The 20,741-nt window shown below is 40.2% G+C and overlaps 1 protein-coding gene across 2 annotated transcripts; it reads right to left on the bottom strand.

Annotated features, from left to right (window-relative positions):
* Positions 1-2,152: 2,152 nt before the first annotated feature.
* LOC136667910 (potassium-transporting ATPase alpha chain 1) lies at positions 2,153-20,498 on the bottom strand. Of its 2 annotated transcripts, none has more exons than XM_066645075.1 (24): positions 20,404-20,498; positions 18,360-18,506; positions 18,150-18,272; positions 17,969-18,028; positions 16,620-16,823; positions 16,159-16,272; positions 14,485-14,619; positions 13,786-13,903; positions 13,380-13,648; positions 12,973-13,171; positions 11,914-12,023; positions 11,217-11,351; positions 10,782-10,974; positions 10,245-10,420; positions 9,980-10,116; positions 8,590-8,740; positions 7,715-7,883; positions 7,472-7,626; positions 6,935-7,058; positions 6,366-6,511; positions 5,073-5,206; positions 4,099-4,200; positions 3,009-3,100; positions 2,153-2,574 (listed from the first exon to the last, which is right to left on the bottom strand). In XM_066645075.1, exons 2-24 carry the CDS (start codon positions 18,369-18,371, stop codon positions 2,546-2,548), a joined length of 3,087 nt encoding a protein of 1,028 aa, XP_066501172.1. In that variant the 5' UTR covers positions 18,372-18,506; positions 20,404-20,498; the 3' UTR covers positions 2,153-2,545. The 2 variants fall into 2 exon arrangements, with proteins under 2 accessions (XP_066501172.1, XP_066501179.1); XM_066645082.1 differs by lacking the exon at positions 20,404-20,498 and adding an exon at positions 19,613-19,680.
* Between the last annotated feature and the right edge of the window lie 243 nt (positions 20,499-20,741).

Below are 20,741 nucleotides of genomic sequence, written 5' to 3'. Positions count from 1 at the left end.
TGTGATGTAACCCATGTGTGGAATGAACCCTTGGAATCGACTCCATCGATCCACATCATTAAAATCAGTCTGAGTCGACTCCAAAATTTCCAGTGGTCTCCCTGGCAACGTGACGTCACGCAGCCGGAGCTTCGTTGTAAGCGAGAACATGCGGACACGAGGCCGAACACGGTTGCTATGGAAACAACATAGGGAGACTGTATAGGGAGGGGTGGGGCGTCTGAAGGGCAAGAGGAGAGTGTACAGTAAAAAGATGCGTTAAAGTTATTTTTCTGAGTTAACCTCATTCTGACGTCATGTTTCATTTTCACACGAATAAATTATTTGTTACACAAATTTTTAAGCTTTTAACTACAGCAGAACTAGGCAGATTTTTTTATTTATTTAAAGTGAATGGTATTTTCAGCATCAGTGATTATTACAAGGTTTCTTTGTTCAAAATGTCTTGGACTAACATCAGCGAGTACAGAGTGTAATTAGAATCCATGCTAATGGCATGAAGACTATCAGCAATCTAATGCTTTAAGATGTACATTTTCAAATTAATACTTTATTTTACAGCATAAAATGAAGGGAATATGGGTTGATCTGTGAAAGTGACCTTGTCATTCATCATAAAATCATTGAGAAAAAAAAAAAAAAAGAATTAGAGGCTGTTTCTCCTTCCCATGATCTTCAGGAAATCCAGATGATGCTTTATGGAATATTCCAGACTTGGGTTCAGAGGACAGGGCTGAGTCAGTGCTGAGAGACATAAATAAACTGTTCATTTTCCATAACCTGTAATTTGATGGCTCAGAAAAAATGCACATATTGCATGCTATAACTCTAATGATGCAAAATGTTCCATAAAACATTCTGTTTATGTTCATATATGAGAACATTTTGTGATGCCAGAGACGCCTGCTTCAGTTCATTCTCACAATATGCTACATTTAGGTACGCTACAACACATTAGGATGTGGCTTAAACCCACATTAGAGAGCCTTAAATAACATAACATCGATTAGCATTTAGCCGAACGATGGAGATGATGCTCCACGTGCACTAGCACGTGACATATGGCGCGTGCAGCGCGGTGCTACGTGAGAGAAGGAACGTGCCTCTGCGCAGACTCACACTCGGCGCGTGTTCCAAATCGCTCCCTACTTCCTGTGTAGTGCAATATGTGGATAATCAACAACGACCTCTACACCCAAATAGTGCTTTTTTTCTAAACGAAAGGCACATTTATTTTACCACAACCTTTACTAATCTCTAGCAAATTATTTTACATGTCTGTAGACGCCCTTGTTTCTTAAATAAATCAAGTGCACTACATAGGAATCGATTTAACACTCAGCCCACACACCACTGAGGAAAACAGAGATGTGGTGAAACAGGTTCACTGCGGAAGAATATTATTTGCAACAACAGTGAAAATCCTCGCATTTAGCTCCGTTCATTGCTACAGTGGCTCAAATGTGACACACGCCCTCGCGAGGCATACTTAAGCATGGTCAAATTATATGCGGTGAATAGGATGCCCAATGGTTTCTAGTAACATTTTCATTCATTCATTCATTCATTCATTCATAACCCGTGGACGTTTCATCCCGTTCAGGGTCGGGAAGAGTCTGGAGCTCAGTATATATATTATACATGGTTTCACACAAATACTGTGGACAATTTTCAACTGCTAGACACCAGAGAAACCCATGCAGGCACGTGGGTAACACACCAGATTCCTCACAGAAAATGCTCTGTGGTGGGATTCAAGCTTACAACCCCAGGACCTTAGAGCTGTGTAACTCTCACACTCCCTGTTGCGCCACTATGCCGCCGGTACTGCCTTTACTATGTATGCGGTTTTCTGAAGGTACAGCCGACATCTGGACACAGACATCAGCTGTATAACTCAACATAACCAATGCGAAGGGTCAGCCAAAGTGGTACAAAGACCGTAAACCTCTAACCTCCATCACCTCCATCTAATAACTTGGAGTGATTTGTTTGTGATCCAGAACTAACATCTATCACCTTGGCGCATGTAGCTGAATGCCATCAAATCCCTTCTGATATTCAGAAGCATTCCCAATAACAGTACAAGCCTTTTCTTTTTGTGTAACACAAAAAAACCTCAATATATGGTTTTAGTTTTATATTTTATTAATAAAAACAAAATTTTGATGTACACTTTGAAAGCATTTTGAATGACTGCAGTGTACGAAAGGTGCAAAAGAAAAAAAACCCAAAACAAAAACAACAAACAAACAAAAAACAATCTCTGGAAATATCTGATATCATCTCACACCACACCTCAATTGGCCAAATATTTATACTGATAGCGTAATTTCTAATGTGCTCCTAATGCAATCGACTGGGTGTAAAGCAGTTATAATTTCCTTTAGCATGAAGACTTTTCTTACACAGGGAAAATAGTATGTGATTTAAAATAGGAATACACTAGCAATTATTTTTACAGAAAGATATGTTTGTCATACCATATATAAAATAAAATTCACAAAATAACCCCTTTCTCCAGCATTGAGAAGGCCATGCTTGCTCAGTAATACAACTCCTTGTCCCACCAACCTATAGGAAAACACAGAAGAGGTGAAACGTAAGCACTGTTTTGTTATATTATTGTTGTCTAGGTAGGTCTAAAAGTATAGTTTCACACAAATTACGCAACTTCCCGTTTCCTCAAATATTGGATCAGCAAAGACAGTTTCAGTTTAGCGCTTCCTTTATTTGAATACATTTTAAAACAATGAAATATAAACAAAAAATAAAGAAGCAAAGTTCAGTAACATGTCTTGGTGGACTGACTATATTTGGAGCATGGGAAAATAATATGTCAATATGATTGTTTCTGCATAAATATTAATTTACCAACCACAAAACTATTAGCAGGCTGTATGTGTAAACATATGACAAAGTGTTCATTTTACATCATCACAAGCATAACGAACTCTAAATTGGCTATTTATGAAGCTTAGTTTCGTAAAGGTATGCGCAATACTTACTGCCTGGATGTCTTCTCACTCCAAGTTTTCTTATTTCATCATAAATAAAAATCAGGATTCCATATGGCAATGGCACGAACCACCACTGAACCCTGTGAAGAGGTATGCAATCAGCTGTAGTTATAACTTGCCCTTTCTCAGTCCAGTACTTTTAAATTTACATTAATATCTACAGGGGTTAGATAATGAAACTGAAACACCTGTCATTTTAGTGTGGGAGGTTTCATGGCTAAATTGGAGCAGCCTGGTGGCCAATCTTCATTAACTGCACATTGCACCAGTAAGACCATGTGCATCCAATGGTTCAAACACTGTGTCCTGAAGGCGGTGCCGTGTATCAGGACGACAATGCACCAATACACACAGCAAGACTGGTGAAAGATTGGTTTGATGAACATGAAAGTGAAGTTGAACATCTCCCATGGCCTGCACAGTCACCAGATCTAAATATTATTGAGCCACTTGTGTGTTTTGGAGGAGCGAGTCAGGAGTTTTCCTCCACCAGCATCACGTAGAGACCTGGCCACTATCCTGCAAGAAGAATGGCTTAAAATCCCTCTGACCACTGTGCAGGACTTGTGTATGTCATTCCCGAGACGAACTGATGCTGTATCGGCCGCAAAAGGAGGCCCTACACCAAACTAATAAATTATTGTGGTCTAAAACCAGGTGTTTCACTTTCATTGTCCAACCCCTGTATGTCATTTAGAAGAAATATAATCCAGAGTGTCATTGTTATGAAGCTTGTCAATGTCTACTTTGATTACAAACCCAAAAAGTGATATTTAACAACAAAGGCCCCATATAGCAGCACAGATTATGTAACTGATGAAGTTAAATAATAGTAAACATGCTCTTTGCTCCACGTTTTTGAAAACTAGTTGCATATATATTGTAAATATATAATGCAAAGTGTTTTTTTGTAAGTAAATGTATTTTACTAATCTCTGACCTCTGTTTTTACTAACATTTCACATATGATTTCAAATTTGTAGAATTGTAGATTGTTTAATAAGTATAGTAATAATGTAAAGGGTATATTTTCTGAAGCTCCATTTCAATCTGCTTTTTTTCAGAATGTATACACTACCTAATAGGCATGAAGTTGAAGATATTTGGCATCCCCGGGCAATAACACAGCAAGTTCCCGAGGCAAAGCTGGAACACAATGGCACTCACAAGCACCTTGTTTCTGCGTAGAAAAGAATTTAAGAACAATATCTCAGTCAGAGTGACCAGACCAGGACTGTGCTTTAGTGCAACAATGATGCACTGTGTGAGTTAACACTATTATTAAACCATCGTGTTTTTTTTTTATTTCCCTAATTTAATAATACTGGAATATGCAGCATAAATTGTTATTAACTTGTTGCAATTCATCAGTAAAGTACATTATAGGAAATCTAATTACTGTGGGTGAGTAGCTAGAACATGCAGAATGTTTAGGCTACAGTTTAAAAGTATCCTCAGTGATAGAATACTTTAAGTAAGATCCTGTTATAAGGATTGCCGACCTTCAAGGTATTTGTTTGAAAAAGAAAGTGAAAGAAAACAGACTAAAATGCATTAAATACATAAAGGCATGTCTATGTCAAATAGCTGTAAACAGAAAAATAGCCCAGACAGCAGCTGAGTGCCAGGATAGTTACAGTCTGGAAAAAATAACCTCACCTAATATGCTCCCCATAAAAGGTCATTTAAACTGCAATATGTAGCTGGGAATCTGGGCACCTTTCCTGTGGGGATGTGTAATTGCAGGCACACTGGCTCTGCTGCAGTTTTAAACCTTTTAAAAGCAGAAACTGTATAAACATATGAATGTGCTGGAGCATCTTTTGGAGACACGTATACACCTAGATGTATGAGCTTAACATATACCTAATGCCTAATGTGTCACCTGTGACCTCTGGACTGATGGTGCCCAGTTCAGTTTTGGGATGAGCTGGTGTAGGTGATTTAGTGCTCTCATGGCTGAATGCAATCAGATCCTCGTAGAAATATTTCTGATTGTATGAGTGCCAGGTTAACAGTTATTCTGGGATTGTAATAACTGAGCACTCTAACCTGAAAAAGCCTTGCTGGAAGACAGACAGACGGCGGGTTTTTCTGATCAAGACGTCAGCAATCTGGCAAACCTCGATACTGACGAAGAACACAGTGTAACAGGTGTACTCCTGATATAAACGCTGACTAAAGGTCTGTTAAAGAAGAAAGAATATACATGACAAATTAAACAATGATACAGACGATTCAACAGTAATAGTATATTATACAGTGGTTTAGTGTTGATACAGATACAGTTGTGGCAAATGTTTGAAGGCGACGGTTTAACTCAAATGTAATTTTGAATATAAGGTAACATCCTCTATAAGGATCAACAAGTTATTTATTCATTGAAATATAAATTTATGTCAATTTATTCTATAACGTGCAACACACATAAGATGACGGATCATATTGCACATTTGTACTCCTTGAAGGAACCAGGTTATGCTCCATAGAGGGGGTCCCCCAAATGAAGGCAGCAACTTTAAAGAAAAGAAAACTTACATCCATGTCACTTGGTGTCATTACAAAGTGAAGAAGACTCACTGGAGAAAATGATTTGTTGCTCATACTTCTATGTGTATAAGACCATTTCTATTTATCTGAACATAACTGGGGCGGCGCGGTAGCGCAGCAGGGAGTGTCGCAGTCACACACCTCCAGGGACCTGAAGGTAGTGGGTTTGAGCCCCGCTCCGGATGACTGTCTGTGAGGAGTGTGGTGTGTTCTCCCTGTGTCTGCGTGGGTTTCCTCCGGGTGACTGTCTGTGAGGAGTGTGGTGTGTTCTCCCTGTGTCTGCGTGGGTTTCCTCCGGGTGACTGTCTGTGAGGAGTGTGGTGTGTTCTCCCTGTGTCTGCGTGGGTTTTCTCCGGGTGACTATCTGTGAGGAGTGTGATGTGTTCTCTCTGTGTCTGCGTGGGTTTCCTCCGGGTGCTCTGGTTTCTTCCCACGGTCCAAAAACACATGTTGGTAGGTGGATTGGCGACTCAAAAAAAAAAAAAAGTGTCCATAGGTGTGAGTGAATATGTGTGCATGTGTTACCCCTCCAGGGTGTGTTCCTGCCTTGTGATTCCGGGGTGTATTCCTGCCAATGATTTAGGGTAGGCTCCGGACCCACAACGTGACAGTGACAAGCGGTTACAGAATGAATGATTGAACATAACTGAAAATAAATTTTACTGAGGTTCCACAAGTGGAAATAGGATGGAATCTTTAACTATTTAAATGATACATCTAAATCTAGTAGCAAGGAAAATGTAGTTTTCCTTGATACGCATTCTTTCATTCATTAACTAAGCTACTAAAACTGACCCATTCCTGTCCATAGCTGTCCTGTAGGTCCTGCAGCTGAACATCTTCCCACTGAGAGCGAAGGCCCACACACAGGAGTGGGAACCAGCCCTCCTGAGCCATCGCTGTGAAGTAATCTGTGAATCCTGCAAAAGACTGGATGGCACCTGGAGAAGAAGAGACACGTGAGGGATGGACACATGAACACTAGATAAACACTAGATAAACAAATTCATCATAATTTATTGTCACTCCACAGTTCAACACATTTGGAGAACATGAACTGCTCAGATCTCTTATTTTGCATCACAGACGTCTGTTTTGCCAAACATGGCACAGTGTCCTGGATGGGGAAGGTTCTCTTGGACTTCTAGGTTCAGATACTTAAAGGCATCACTGGGAGTCAAATACATAGGGAATGTTTCCCAGACTAGTCCTGGACTAGTCCTTGAAAGAAGGGTACAGTCCAGGACTAGGCTTAGTCCCTGTCTGGGAAACCACCGCATAATCCTCTGATGTCAGGGACAAAATGGCACCACTGGGGAGGCAATTGTTTTTTTTATAATTAAGCTATCCATAGCATATCATACCTATCTGAAAATATGAGTAGGCAGCTAGAGCTTCGTTCACCAGCCTGTCTCTGCGTGGGTTCCTGGGCTTTAGATGCATGATGTCACTCTCAGCTTTCTCATAGGCCAAAGACACTGAGGGGAACTGTGAGACAGAGAGATTTCTTACTATTAGCAGTGGTTTAAGTGTTTACACAGGTTTTTAAAGAGACGTACTTCATTTGCCAAACCATGTTTGGCATCCAAATGTTTCTTTAGTTTAGTCCTTTAGTGAGTTCAGTTGCGTTGCAGCTACAGGTCTAAAGTTACTAACTGTTTTGCAGTTATGCTGTGTTTGTTTTATATTTCTCTATTATCAGCCATAACTCTTGGTGCCTTAGTTAAATGGTGTTTGAAGACTATTTGTTCTGACTAGGATGTATTCACTGAGAAAATGACAAAGCATGTTTGTTCCTTCCGAATATGAGCATCTGTTAAATGCTATGTAAATATCTGCCTGAGTTTGCACTAAAAAAAGCTGTGGTGTTAATAGACCCATTGTAGTCATGGTCTACTCACAATGTCTGTGGCGAGCTCAATGAAGAGGATGGTGATGCAGCCCAGAGGGAGTGGGACACTGACTGTGATGTAGATGAGGTAAGGGGTCAGCTCTGGGATGTTCTTAGTCAGAGTGTAGGCGATAGACTTCTTTAGGTTATCAAAGATGAGACGACCTATACAGAGTGAATGAATACAACGCAGGTCAGCTAGGCTCAACTACACAGTCTGTAGATTCACTGAATGTTTAATGCTGTTGCCTACCCTGTTCTACTCCTGTTACGATGGAGGCGAAGTTATCGTCCAAAAGGATCATGTCTGCGGCGTTTTTAGCAGCATCAGAGCCAGCGATGCCCATAGCAATACCGATATCTGCCTTCTTCAGAGCAGGAGAATCATTCACTCCATCCCCAGTCACAGCCACAATGGAACCCTTGGAGGAAATTGTAGAAACACCATTATGTAGTGAATAAATGTTGTACTGTAAATTAAATTAAATTTAAGGGGTTAGTTATGTATGTGTTCCTATTCACACAGAGACGTATGTAGAGCCTCCAGAAGGTCTAGAGTGATATTTTATTTTCTTGAAATTTGTCCTATAATTTGGGAATCAAAATCTGATACCACAGAGACACAAAAAAATCGGACTGAAAACTTTAACATCAAATAAGAGCATTTGTTAGTTGCCAGATATAATTAGACATTTCCTGAAGGCCCTGTGAGTTCCCTACTGCTAAAACAACACGAACAGCTATCTTGGAATCACAATTGTGACTATATTTGTCCAAAATGTCATTCTTCCACATTAAAAAAACGCTAGGTAAGATTTGGTATTTTTGCACTTTGGTATTTTACACTCCCCCTACAGTTGCAGAGTGTAACTACTTTTTACAGCACTGTCCTGAAATCAAGAGATGCATTGAGGAGGAGTGAGGCACCACAGTGATTTTAAAGCTGTAATTTTAAGGTAAAAAGTCTGCTTAGTCTTCCTTTAAAGGAACAGAAGTGACATTAAGTCACAGTCACATCTAGACACAAGTGTGTTTATTTATTACTTTACTCCTGACTTTTATTCTATACCATTTCCATTAGGCATTGATTAGTTATTTTAAGATATTAAACATAACGGCTTGTCTTACCAGACGCTGGCAGCTCTCGACAATGATGAGTTTCTGCTGAGGGGAGGTGCGGGCAAACACCATTTCTGGATGATTCCGCAGAGCTTCGTCCAACTCATCACTACTCATTTCTTTCAGCTGACCACCATTTATAACGCAGGCACGTGCGTCCCTGTTGAAAACACAATCACATCTTCATTAAGCTCTTAAATTGATTCCCAAGCTATTTGACTTCATTCAGGATCATTTACATAGTTCAGGGATGTCCGCCTTTAACCTTCACACTTTACGGAGCTCAGATGCCCATTAGTTTATAGACACTAAGCTCCCCAGGTGTATAGACTTTTCTATACAGCTTTCCAGAAAGTCAAACCCATACTGAGCAAGCAAAAGGAGATGGGTGTCAGGAAAATGCAAGAAAAAAACCCAAAAACAAAACACCTGGAGTGTAACTAAGGCCCCAAAGGAAAAGGACAGACCTATGCTTCAGAGCAAAAAGTCTGTCAGAATACTACATTTAATATACGCACAAAAGCTAATCTAGATCTTCAAGAGTGTCAGAGTATTTTCACTAAAGTGTTTTTGATTCCATGTGAAGTGTGAAACTAAACTGCAGAAAGAGTCTACCTCAATAAATTAAAAGACAGAAAAATAGACATGGGTGAAGTAATTCCATCCATTCATTATCTGCAACCGTTTATCCATTTCAGGGTCACGGTGGGTCCAGAGCCTACCTGGAATCATTGGGTGCAAGGCAGGAATACACTCTGGAGGGGGTACCAGTCCTTCACAGGGCAACACACACTCACACATGCAACACACACTCACATCTACGGACACTTTTGAGTCACCAATCCACCTACCAATGTGTGTTTTTGGACTGTGGGAGGAAACCGGAGCACCCGGAGGAAACCCACACAGAGAGAACACACCACACTCCTCACAGACAGTCACCCAGAGGAAACCCACGCAGACACAGGGAGAACATACCACACTCCTCACAGACAGTCACCCAGAGTGGGAATCGAACCCACAACCTCCAGGTCCCTGCAGCTGTGTGACTGCGACACTACCTGCTGCACCACCGTGCCACCTGGGTGAAGTAATTGCAAGTCATTTTTGATGTTTACTGTAACAACAAATTGAAATTTTTATTCCCTCAGCTCTCACCTCTGGTAAACGTTGCATAGCTAATCCACCTACCAACATGTGATTTTGGATTTTGGGAGAAAGCCTGAGAACACACCAAAGTTCTCACTGATCTGAGGGATCTGAGGAGAGGACCCTGAGACCCTGTAGCTGCATTGCACTGCAGTGACACTACCAGTGCCCCCCTGTTTTTGTAATTGCACACTGTAATTTAGAATGAAATTAAATGAATAACATTGTGAAACACACTGAGAAAGTTTACCTCTTATTAACCTGCTCCACAGGGATTCTGAGTCTTGTGGCAATGTCTTCCACGGTCTCACTGCCTTCTGATATAATACCCACATTTGCAGCAATGGCCTTGGCTGTGATGGGGTGGTCACCGGTAACCATGACAACCTAGATTGATACAATAGTACAGCACAAATCTGGGTTACAATGATTATACTGTATACCAAGGGATGCTCATTCAATTCTCAGGGACGTGGTAGGTCCGGGACCTCCCTGGTATCACTGGGTGCACTCACACGAATGCCAGCTGTACGACACTTCATAACAGCATCTGGCACTGTAGCTCGAGGAGGGTCAATCATAGAGATGAGTCCAACAAAGCACAAGCCAGATGTGGTGAAGTTCATTTCATCAGCGTCAAAGTTGTAGCCTCGAGGGTATTCCTTCTCATTGAGACATAAGAGGCAGAAACCTGATAGGAATGCAAACATAATGCAATTAATACCTATGTCCTATTACCTATGAAGACTATTTCAGTTGCCCTCTAGTGGTCATTCTGCTCAGACATTTTAAGTATTAATGGATAATGAATCAAATTATAAGCGTTAAAGGTAAAAATGGAGACACCTAGTAACTCGGTGCAGTCAAATGCACTTTAGTGAATACATTGTCATGAATACACGATGATATATCAACAAATCACACTCAAAACACCACCTGCCAACAAATCTCTGTTTAGATATCAACAGCCTGGATTATGTTTAGCCTCTAAAGCCCACAAAGCCATTGCTTTAGTTTCTCTTTCAATTCAGTGACCTTTAAAGACCTCTTACCCAGGACTCTCTCTCCCAAGCCTCCCAAGTCCATGTAGGCTGTCTGGAAGGCCTCCTTCCACTGCTCGTCCAGTGGCAGCTCCTGGCCCTTTATCAGGATGGTCGAACAGCGTTCCAATATCCTCTCAGGAGCTCCCTTCATCACCAGCAGGTAGCGCAGGTCCAGGGGGTCCTCCAACTCGTGGATTGACAGCTGCCCACCACAAGAGGGAGGCAGAGAAACATCATCTTGGACACCAGAAGATTTAAAAACCAGCCTCTATCATGCACTGTACTGTTTTGTTTTTAAGATCACTTCTAATCAGAGCTAATCACTTGTAGAAAATATCGCAAAATCAACAACATAAAAAACACATTAATGAATTATGAATGTGAATGAAGGAATAAATAACGTCCCTGGATGTAAATTGAATGGACCCTAAAAAGATTTTTTACCTGAAATTTGTTGGTGGAGTTGAAGGGAACTTCACAGATTTTTTTGAAACGGGCTCTGTAGTCTATAATATTTCCGATGGTCAGCTCTGTGAACTTCAACAGCGCCGTCTCAGAGGCGTCTCCCACCACTCCTCTCTGTGACAAAAACAACAGGTCAGTGTCAGAGCCTTTGCACGTCTTTTTCATCACTTTTTTGTATTTCTTGGATTATTCTTTAATCATTAATTATCCAAAATATGTATTGGTCCATTTTTCATGAAGATTGCCAGTGGTATTTTCAAATTATGGGATATACATTCATTTATTAATCATCTGGAGACACTTAATGTTGATCATTGAGTCCAGAGCCTACATGGAGTTAATGGACACAAGGCAGGAACACACCCTGGACAGTGTTTCAGTCCCTCACAGGGCACCGCCCACTCACACAGCCACTCACACTCGGTCACTCGCATTCACACACTCACCCAGACAAACACACACAGACACACACACACACACACCTTTAGCCAATCACTTCTACATTCACACTTGATGTCTATTTTTCTTCCTCATCAGTTAAGTTTTATCATCCACCTGCCGACATGTGGGTTGTTGGATTTCAGAAAGAAACAGTGGAGAAATATAGAGACGCTGGAAGAACATAACAGGAAAAGGCAGTGGGTTGGGTTATCTGATTCAGCTAATGTTTATGCACCTTGGGGATTGGAACAGCTTCCTGATTAGGTTTGAAAACGGCTCGATTGCAGAGGCTTGCAACCCGTCCCAATGACCTCCACGTCTCCGAAGACTGGTCAAAACTCTGGCCTGGACAAAAGCAAACATACAATAATAAGAAATGCAGATCTGCTGCAATGAGAATTGATTTGTGAGTGTGTTTGCACTTAAACACTTAATATGGACATGTTCTGAAAGAGTGTACATGCAACCTGATGGTACAGGAAACAAATTGCTACAGATGGCTGGAGACTGATTACTGCAGTAATCAGAAGGAAACATAATGGGGCACATGAGAGATGCCACAAAACTAAGTGTCTTTTAAGGATGTAACTGTTTAGAAATAATGTTGATTCAACAGTAAATAAGTGATTAGAACGGTATGAATCAAAGCACGTGCAGACAAGAGGGAGGGTCTTTTCCAGTCATATCTTTGATTTCACACGCACACACACACACACACATTCATTCATTCATTGTCTGTAACCCTTATCCAGTTCAGGGTCACGGTGGGGCCGGAATCATTGGGCGCAAGGAAGGAACACACCCTGGAGTGGGCCACACACACACACACACACACATTGTCAATGAATTAAATTCAAAGGTCTGAGTTGAAAGTAGTCATTTAAATAAAAATGATAATAACCAGAACTACTGTATATTTGATTGGTGTATTTCAGGCCTATATTAATATATACAGTCAGCCATAACATTATGACCACCAGCCTTTCTACTCACACTGCCCGTTCTGTCAGTTCCACTGAGGACTTAGAAGTTCTACCGCTACAGACTGTAGCCTGTGTGTTGCTCTGCATACTTTGTTTGCCCCCTTCCACCCTGTACTTCAATAGTCAGGACCAGCAGAGGGCAGGTATGATTTGGCTGATATATCATTTTCAGCACTGCAGTGACACTATAGTGGGGGTATATAAGTGTGGACTGAAGTAGATGGAAATTTGGTCCATTCTTTTCCAGGTATCTCACTATCGAGGTATAACAAACAGACGTAGGAGTGGATAAGTGTTTTGGAGTTTTGCACCTGACTGGTCTTCTGTGGTATCCGCAGCATGGATCATGTTGTCGAACCACAGGTGAGCCACAGTCATACGATTCTGCGTCAGGGTTCCAGTTTTGTCCGAGCAGATGACGGAGGTGGAACCCAGCGTCTCTACAGCCTCCAGATTCTTCACCACACAGTTCTTCCTGGCCAGACGCTTGGCTGTCAGAGACAGACACACCTGCCCAGGGTGGTATTATACAGATTATAATGCTTTTAGTGAGTAAATAAGAAACAAAAAACCTAAACTAAAAGTCAGGGGGTGTGAAAAGACATTGTATATACACTGCTTCCAAATTACATCTAATTATGTTTTGATAATATCAAAAAACCTTGTAGACCACCATCAGATAAGGTGTAGATAAAGCATGCTTTTCCTTTGTACTCACAGTGACTGTAGCCAGAAGTCCCTCAGGCACATACGCCACTACGATGGCCATGAAGAAGATCATGGCCTCAAGGAAGGCGTAGCCAATGAACATGGCCACCACAAAGAACGTGAAGCCGAAGAAAATAGCCAGGCCAGCGATGATGTCCACAAAGTGCTCAATTTCGATGGCGATGGGGGTCTTCTCATTGCCCACCCCTGAGGCCAGGCTAGCAATCCTGCCAATGATGGTGCGGTCACCGGTGTTGATGATTATTCCCGTGGCTACACCTTAACAAAATATTGGGGATGATAACGGTCAGATCAACGGCTGTGGGCCTATTGAAGTGTGCTAAATCGGTGAAATATTTAATCAATCTAAAAACACTTTCTGTATGTGTGTGTATGTTATGTGTGTGCTAGCTTACCCTCTAAGCATGTGGTGGAGAAGAAGGCAATGTTGCGGGTCTCCAGGGGACTCTCATGGGTGTACTCCGGGCTCCTGGTCTGAGGCTCTGATTCGCCAGTTAGGGACGAATTGTCCACCTAGGAACAGCAAATAAGACCAAATTTGTTCCCTAGCAGAGTTTGAGTCCCACAACATGCTATTCCAATGAGAGAAAAAAAAACCAAATACTACATCGATTACATCATTTTGAGAAGATTGGCGATAGGAAATGACACAATTGGTAAAACAAAAAAAATGGTATCTCCAAAATGGCTACATTACAAAAAAGCCCTTCTTAATTTCAATGAAAGCAAATATGAAAATATTTTAATTATGGGATCTTGGATAATTTCTATTGGTTTGTTCATTGGTATTTTCAAGGTATGTAAAACACTTAAGTTTTAAGTGATAATAAAATATTTTCCAAATAAATGTTACATATTTTTGACCCAGAAAATAAAGCCAATGATGATGTATATGGTTTGGATCATATTTTGAACTTCCTGCAACAAACCGAGGAGTTATAGATGAACTCTCATGAAGTTGAACAAAAATATGAATATATTTTAAAATATTATTTGAAATCGTTTTAATTTAATTATATTTATTTTCTGAGACAATATCTTAATGGAAACAAATTGGAAGCCAGGTTCTGGGATTATTTCTGAGTGTTACGTACCTTACAGCTTTGTGAGGTGATTATACGGACGTCTGCAGGAACTCTGTCTCCTCCTTTAATCTCCACCAAATCTCCCACCACCAGCAGGTTTGCGTTTATCTGGTTCTTCTGACCGTCCCTGATAACCATGGCTTGCTGAAGTCAGAATAAATCAAACTCCTTTGTGTAAAATTCTACACTGCAATATGTTAAGTTAAAACACAAAACTGTTCTTAATGGAGCAATATCTAATTTTCTCTAAAGATTCTGCTTTGAGTTTATGAAACTGCCACTGTACTGACACCTAGTGGCCTGGATATGTTAGAGTCGAAGTTTTTTCAAAGGGGGCCGAACTGGATCATGTCAAAATTCTTAAGGGCCAGTCTCTCTTTCCAAAAATAGTATTCATATTTTATTTATAACAGTTTATTCAAAATATGAAAAACACAAATGTATATAAAAAATTAATATTTATTAACTACTAAATTTCATTTTAGAGCATTACTGCTGCAGGATATCAAAAGAATGTAAAATCCAACTTTTTACTGCAAATACTTCCCTCTCTTTTGCATTTTGTTTTTCTTTTTTGTTGTACTACAGCCATCACCAAATGTTGTTCTGTAAATTACTTTGTAGGCCCAGAGAAATTAATGGCGTATAAGTTTAGCTTAGTTCATTAACACAGTGGTGCAATAACCTACACATTAGCGCACTGCTGGTGAAAGAAAAAACTGCCAAGGGCCAGCAGGCCACTAATGATTTATTCTTAAAAGTGATGCCGCGGGTCAATTAATATCTTACAGCTGGCCTTATTTGGCCCGGGGGCCGGACTTTGGACAACCCCCTGTTCTACACTTAACCTGTTTTAATAATCCATCCACCCATTCATTATCTGTAACCCCTTATCCATTTCAGGGTCGCGGTGGGTCCAGAGCCTACCTGGAATCATTGGCCGCAAGGCGGGAATACACCCTGGAGGGGGCGCCAGTCCTTCACAGGGCAACACACACACATTCATTCACACATTCACGGACACTTTTGAGTCGCCAATCTACCTACCAACGTGTGTTTTTGGACTGTGGGAGGAAACCTGAGCACCTGGAGGAAACCCACGCAGACACAGGAAGAACACACCACACTCCTCACAGACAGTCACCCGGAGCAGAAATCGAACCCACAACCTCCAGGTCCCTGGAGCTGTGTGACTGCGACACTACCTGCTGCACCACCGTGCCGCCCTTGTTTTAATAATAATAAAAAAAATAATAACACAAAAATAAATAAAAGCCTGTTTTAATAATGGCTGTTTCCATGTGGGGGACAAACTCTATAGAGCATATACTGTTTCATTTAGGGACTGCAAAGCAATCTCCCAAACAATCACCTTCCCAAGTATTATTTTCCTGTTTTTGGGATAAAAAGATTACCTTTTCCAGCTTGAATTCTACTTCTTAGTGAATGTATGGCTATTTTAGCTAACCTTTTACTCAATTAAAAATAGGAATATGGAGCTTAAACATGCAAGAAATGTATAAAGTAAATGCCTTTATAAAGAAATTAAACATTATCATTAACTGGTAGCGTTTTTATTTTAGTGGCTTGGTTTAATAAATCAGCAGTTTGTCTGAAGAGCAATAAAACACCAGCAGAAAACAATATGACACAAATTAATTATTGCTTATTTGTGAGTCTTACCTGTGGAACTAGATTTTTAAAACTGGCAATGATGTTAGTACTTTTGAATTCTTGGTAGTAGCCGAAACAGCCGGTCACTACCACCACAGCAATGAGGGTAATGGCCAGATAAAGCTGGAGAAAGACACAGACAAAGTAAACAACAAGCAGGAAATTGTTACTGTTCAAAGATAAGATGGTAAGAATCCAAAATATTTTGAACACCAGCTAAAGCTGTTTCCTGATGATAATTCGTTTATATATATGTGTAAATACTTTATTTAATATTGTTTATGTGTTAGATCCAAAGCACCTTAAACATTTGGTCCTGTAACTAACTCACTCACTCACATTTAACAAATAAAATCATATTTATTGTAAAATTAGTTTTCATGTTATATTAAACCATTTAAATGAATCAGTTTGAGGTCATGAAAGAACACCCATCCCATCCGGGTTGAATTGTTGTCCCCTGTACTCACATCATCGTAACTGGACATCTCTCCCTTTGAAATCAAAATGCCAAAAGCAATGAAACAGATGACAGCGGCGACCCACATGAGACACTGCAGCCCCCCGGCGAGCTGCCGGGCGAACTTAACATACTCTGGTGTTCCTTTGGGTGGCTTCAACTCGTTAGGTCCATCACGCTCTAGAACCTGCTGAGCCATGGTTGAACTCAGACCCTATAACAGGTGGAAAAGGAGTAAAATATAGGCATTAAACCCTAAAGCAGTGATTACAGAGAATCATTTTTGTTTATTCAAGTTTAACAAAGTGTAATTAAAACAAACATAAAATATTAAATGTCCTCTAGCATTTACAAAGGTCAGTTATGTTTAATCTTTGATAAGATAAAGACACATACTTTGCAGCTACAGCCAGGGCATAATGGAATGGTGCACATGTCATTTTATTCTTTCAGGATATTTCACATGGTCATTGAAAATTATTATTATTCTAAAATGCAAATTATACTCAACTGAAATGAAGTTTATGTTAGGAGTCTTGCCAAATGACTCTTGATAATAGTATGGTGGTCCTACTCAAGGTAGGAACTTGACCTGAGTTTACCATGTGAAGGGCAGTACTGTTACCCACTACACTATACATTCACTCATTCATTCATTCATTCATTCATTCATTCATTCATTATCTGTAAGCTCTTATCCAGTTCAGGGTCGTGGTGGGTCCAGAGCCTACTTGGAATCATTGGGAGCAAGGCGGGAATACACCCTGGAGGGGGCGTCAGTCCTTCACAGGGCAACACACACTCACACATTCACACATTCACTCACACATTCACACCTACGGACACTTTTGAGTCGCCAATCCACCTACCAACGTGTGTTTTTGGACTATGGGAGGAAACTGGAGCACCCGGAGGAAACCCACACAGACACAGGGAGAACACACCACACTCCTCACAGACAGTCACCCAGAGGAAACCCACACAGACACAGGGAGAACACACCACACTCCTCACAGACAGTCACCCGGAGGAAACCCACACAGACACAGGGAAAACACACCAAACTCCTCACAGACAGTCACCCGGAGCGGGAATCGAACCCACTACCTCCAGGTCCCTGGAGCTGTGTGACTGCAACACCTACCTGCTGCCTACACTATACAAACCAATGCAAAAAGGTTGTATGTAGTACTGAAAAAAAATTCTATAACTCATTACACAGACTAACAGACAAAGAATCATTCAGACACTCCAAACTTTCTTGTTCATAAAGGTTTGCTTTACCTAAGAAGCCCTGAAGAACCATTATTGTTGGGCTACTCCTTTAAATGTGTAAAAATATACAGAAGTAGGTCTTACTTTGGTAATGCTTGTAGAGTATCTCATTTCTAGCTCCTCTATTGTTATCTCATGGTCATCCTGTACAAGTAAACGAACAATTAATTACCAGAATACAGGAAGTAAAATCTTTTGTTGCATTCAACACTGAATTAGCGTGTAGGTCCTGAAATGGCTGCCGCTTAATGTTGCACCAACTCACAATATCCATCTCCCTCTTCATGCTCTCCAGTTTCTCCTTCTTTTTTATCTTTTTCTTTTTCTTGATCTTCACATCCAGCTCCCCATCCATTTTGTCCATCTCGACAAACATCTCGTAGGAGTCCTGTGATGGACCATAAACATCTCTTAATGGAAAGTGGAAAATGGATGTCTTTAAATTATATTAAAGCAGCTTAATGTAACTACTTACTGATTTACTCATGATGCCAGTTGTAGATCCTGCTTCACTGGCCAAGTCGATGGATGTCCAAACCCCGAGGCAGTTTTCCTCTGAAATCTTGAAACCGTTGCAGTGTCCTAATGGTGAAACTAATCCTCACACCCCAAGGAGCGCAGACTACACAAGAGTGGGCCAATCATTGGATGCAGGTTTATATACAACTGCCTCATGCCCTTCACTAAAGAACACGCACTGAATGTGACCCGCGTCTCCAAGGTCACTCCTCAGTTTGTAAGTACCTGTTTCTTGTCACTTTTTTTTTATCACTGTTGACGCTTTTGATACAGAAAGATTTCCCTTTTGTTTGAGAACACGTTGCCTGATGTGTGAGCACCTTTTTAACTTTCAGCTTATGCAATTAGAAGGTCATTGAATACTACACAGAGCTTCTGGTGAAACATAGTACAATTACCCATGCTCTCTTAAAAATAAAAAAGCTCCTAAATGATGCAGGTTTGGCTTATGTTGCCCTGGAAAAACCTTGGCAACATAAAAAGTCTCTGTGCAATATCTCAGTTGCACTTGATCATGCATAAACTTAAGAAGAAATAATGCTTGTTATTTAGGTTATAGGTCAACACCAATTAGTTTATACTTACAGTGGAAACATATAAAAAATGTGTCATTCTATTGTTGTAAAAAATATATTATTTCCTTAAATATATTGAATGGCGATTATGGTAATTAGCTATAATTTACAAAGGATTAAAGTAGCCTATTTCTGATTATGGAAAGCTGAAGCCCAAGGCCAAGGCTGCAACCAACAATAAAATGTCCTCAAACGTTGTCTTTAGTAGCAGACAGGTCATATAAATGAAACAGCCGAATGAAGCTTTTTGCCCCTTAACAGCAAGAGATTGTGAAGAGAGGCACAATGGTCTACCAAACAAGTATCAACCTGTGAGCCAGCCACTGCATCATTTTAAACTGCAACGTTGCCTGTTTACATTTTAACAGATGTGCTAACAACTTTAGATGCTAATATGCTTTCATTAAATTACAGTCATTATAAGGATTTTTTAACAAGGATATTTATAAGGATATATAAGGATATTTATGATTCTCATATTTTATATCGAAATTCCCCTGAATAAAAAAGGAAATAAGCACATTAATCAAAGTTGAACTTAACAAGGACTTGCTAATATGCTAAAATGCCAGCAACTGAAGATGCTAATTAGCTTTTGTAGAATCATAGCCACAATAGAAGTGTGACCACTGACCTTAAAATTGTAATCCAGATATGCTGCCACCCAAACATCTGTTTATTCACATTTCTCCACTGTATAACTTAAAATGCTAGTAGCTAAAATAGCTAATGTACAGCTATATAATGATTACGATAGGAATATAGACTATGTCAATGTGACATTTGCTAGCAACTAAGCCAACATGTTCTGTAGCTGGTCATAATCTTTTGGCTCATTTTAAACCTTGCATAGCAGTAGCTCATGTAGCTAATGGGCCTTAAATAAAAAAAATGAGAGTAAAATGGTGCTTGTAACTTAATACATATCTACTGTGGCACTTTTGTGGTCATTTTTTCTGGCAGTAACGGACTGTCCTATAAAAGGAGTCTCAATTGACCTCACACCTACGTCATCAGTTCCTGGTAACACACCTTAAATGTTCCTACTGACTTGCTGCTGTTTGCACAGATTATATACAAATACACCCAACAGAGAGCAGATAATGCACCATGTACACTCAGTGGTCACTTTCCTAGACAAATTCGCTCTATGGCTGAGCATAATAATGGATATATGCTCTCAGGAGTATATGGTCTAACATTCCCAGCAACTTCAAACTTACAAATAAGCTACAGCTTCATTTGTGGGTTTGCAAACCTCATGGTTTTGCTTCCAAATGAGAACTGAGCCACTGGTTATCGTTAGAGACTCCTAGCTTACTGTAATGTAACTTTTAGATCCCATTAGAAAATAAATGCTTCTAGAGTCAGTAAAATGCCCTTCTTGTTTCTATACTCATTATCCATTTCATCCGTTCCACTTACCACTTAGGTGCACTTTGTAGCTCTACAATTACAAGCACTAGTCCATCTGTTGCTTCACATAATGCGTCAGCCCTTTTTCAGAACGACCAGAGAGCATGTATTGTTTGGGTGTTTCTGTATTCTCAGCGCTGCACTGCTACTGATGTGGTGGCATGTTAGGGTATGTTGTGTTGTGATGAGGGGATCAGACAAAGTAGAGCTTCTAAAGTCTTTTAAAATATTCAATATATGATGGTTTCTTCTTACATAGACGGGTCACACATGCAGAGGACACTGGTTCACCAAATACCATGATAATCAGCAAATCTGTTTTATTATTTCCTAAAACAAGCTGAAAT

Source organism: Hoplias malabaricus, chromosome 1 (assembly GCF_029633855.1).
Source record: "Hoplias malabaricus isolate fHopMal1 chromosome 1, fHopMal1.hap1, whole genome shotgun sequence".
NCBI lineage: Eukaryota > Metazoa > Chordata > Actinopteri > Characiformes > Erythrinidae > Hoplias > Hoplias malabaricus.
Note: the sequence above shows the minus strand (reverse complement) of the source record. Positions and strands in the feature narration are given on the sequence as shown.

What these genes read in the sequence shown, in the direction of transcription:
- LOC136667910 (XM_066645075.1), bottom strand. An exon ending in CGTAACAGGAGTAGAACAGG is followed by an intron (nt 7,627 to 7,714) that starts GTAGGCAACAGC and finishes CACTCTGTATAG; the next exon opens with GTCGTCTCATCTTTGATAAC. An exon ending in TTGAGCTCGCCACAGACATT is followed by an intron (nt 7,059 to 7,471) that starts GTGAGTAGACCA and finishes TCTGTCTCACAG; the next exon opens with TTCCCCTCAGTGTCTTTGGC.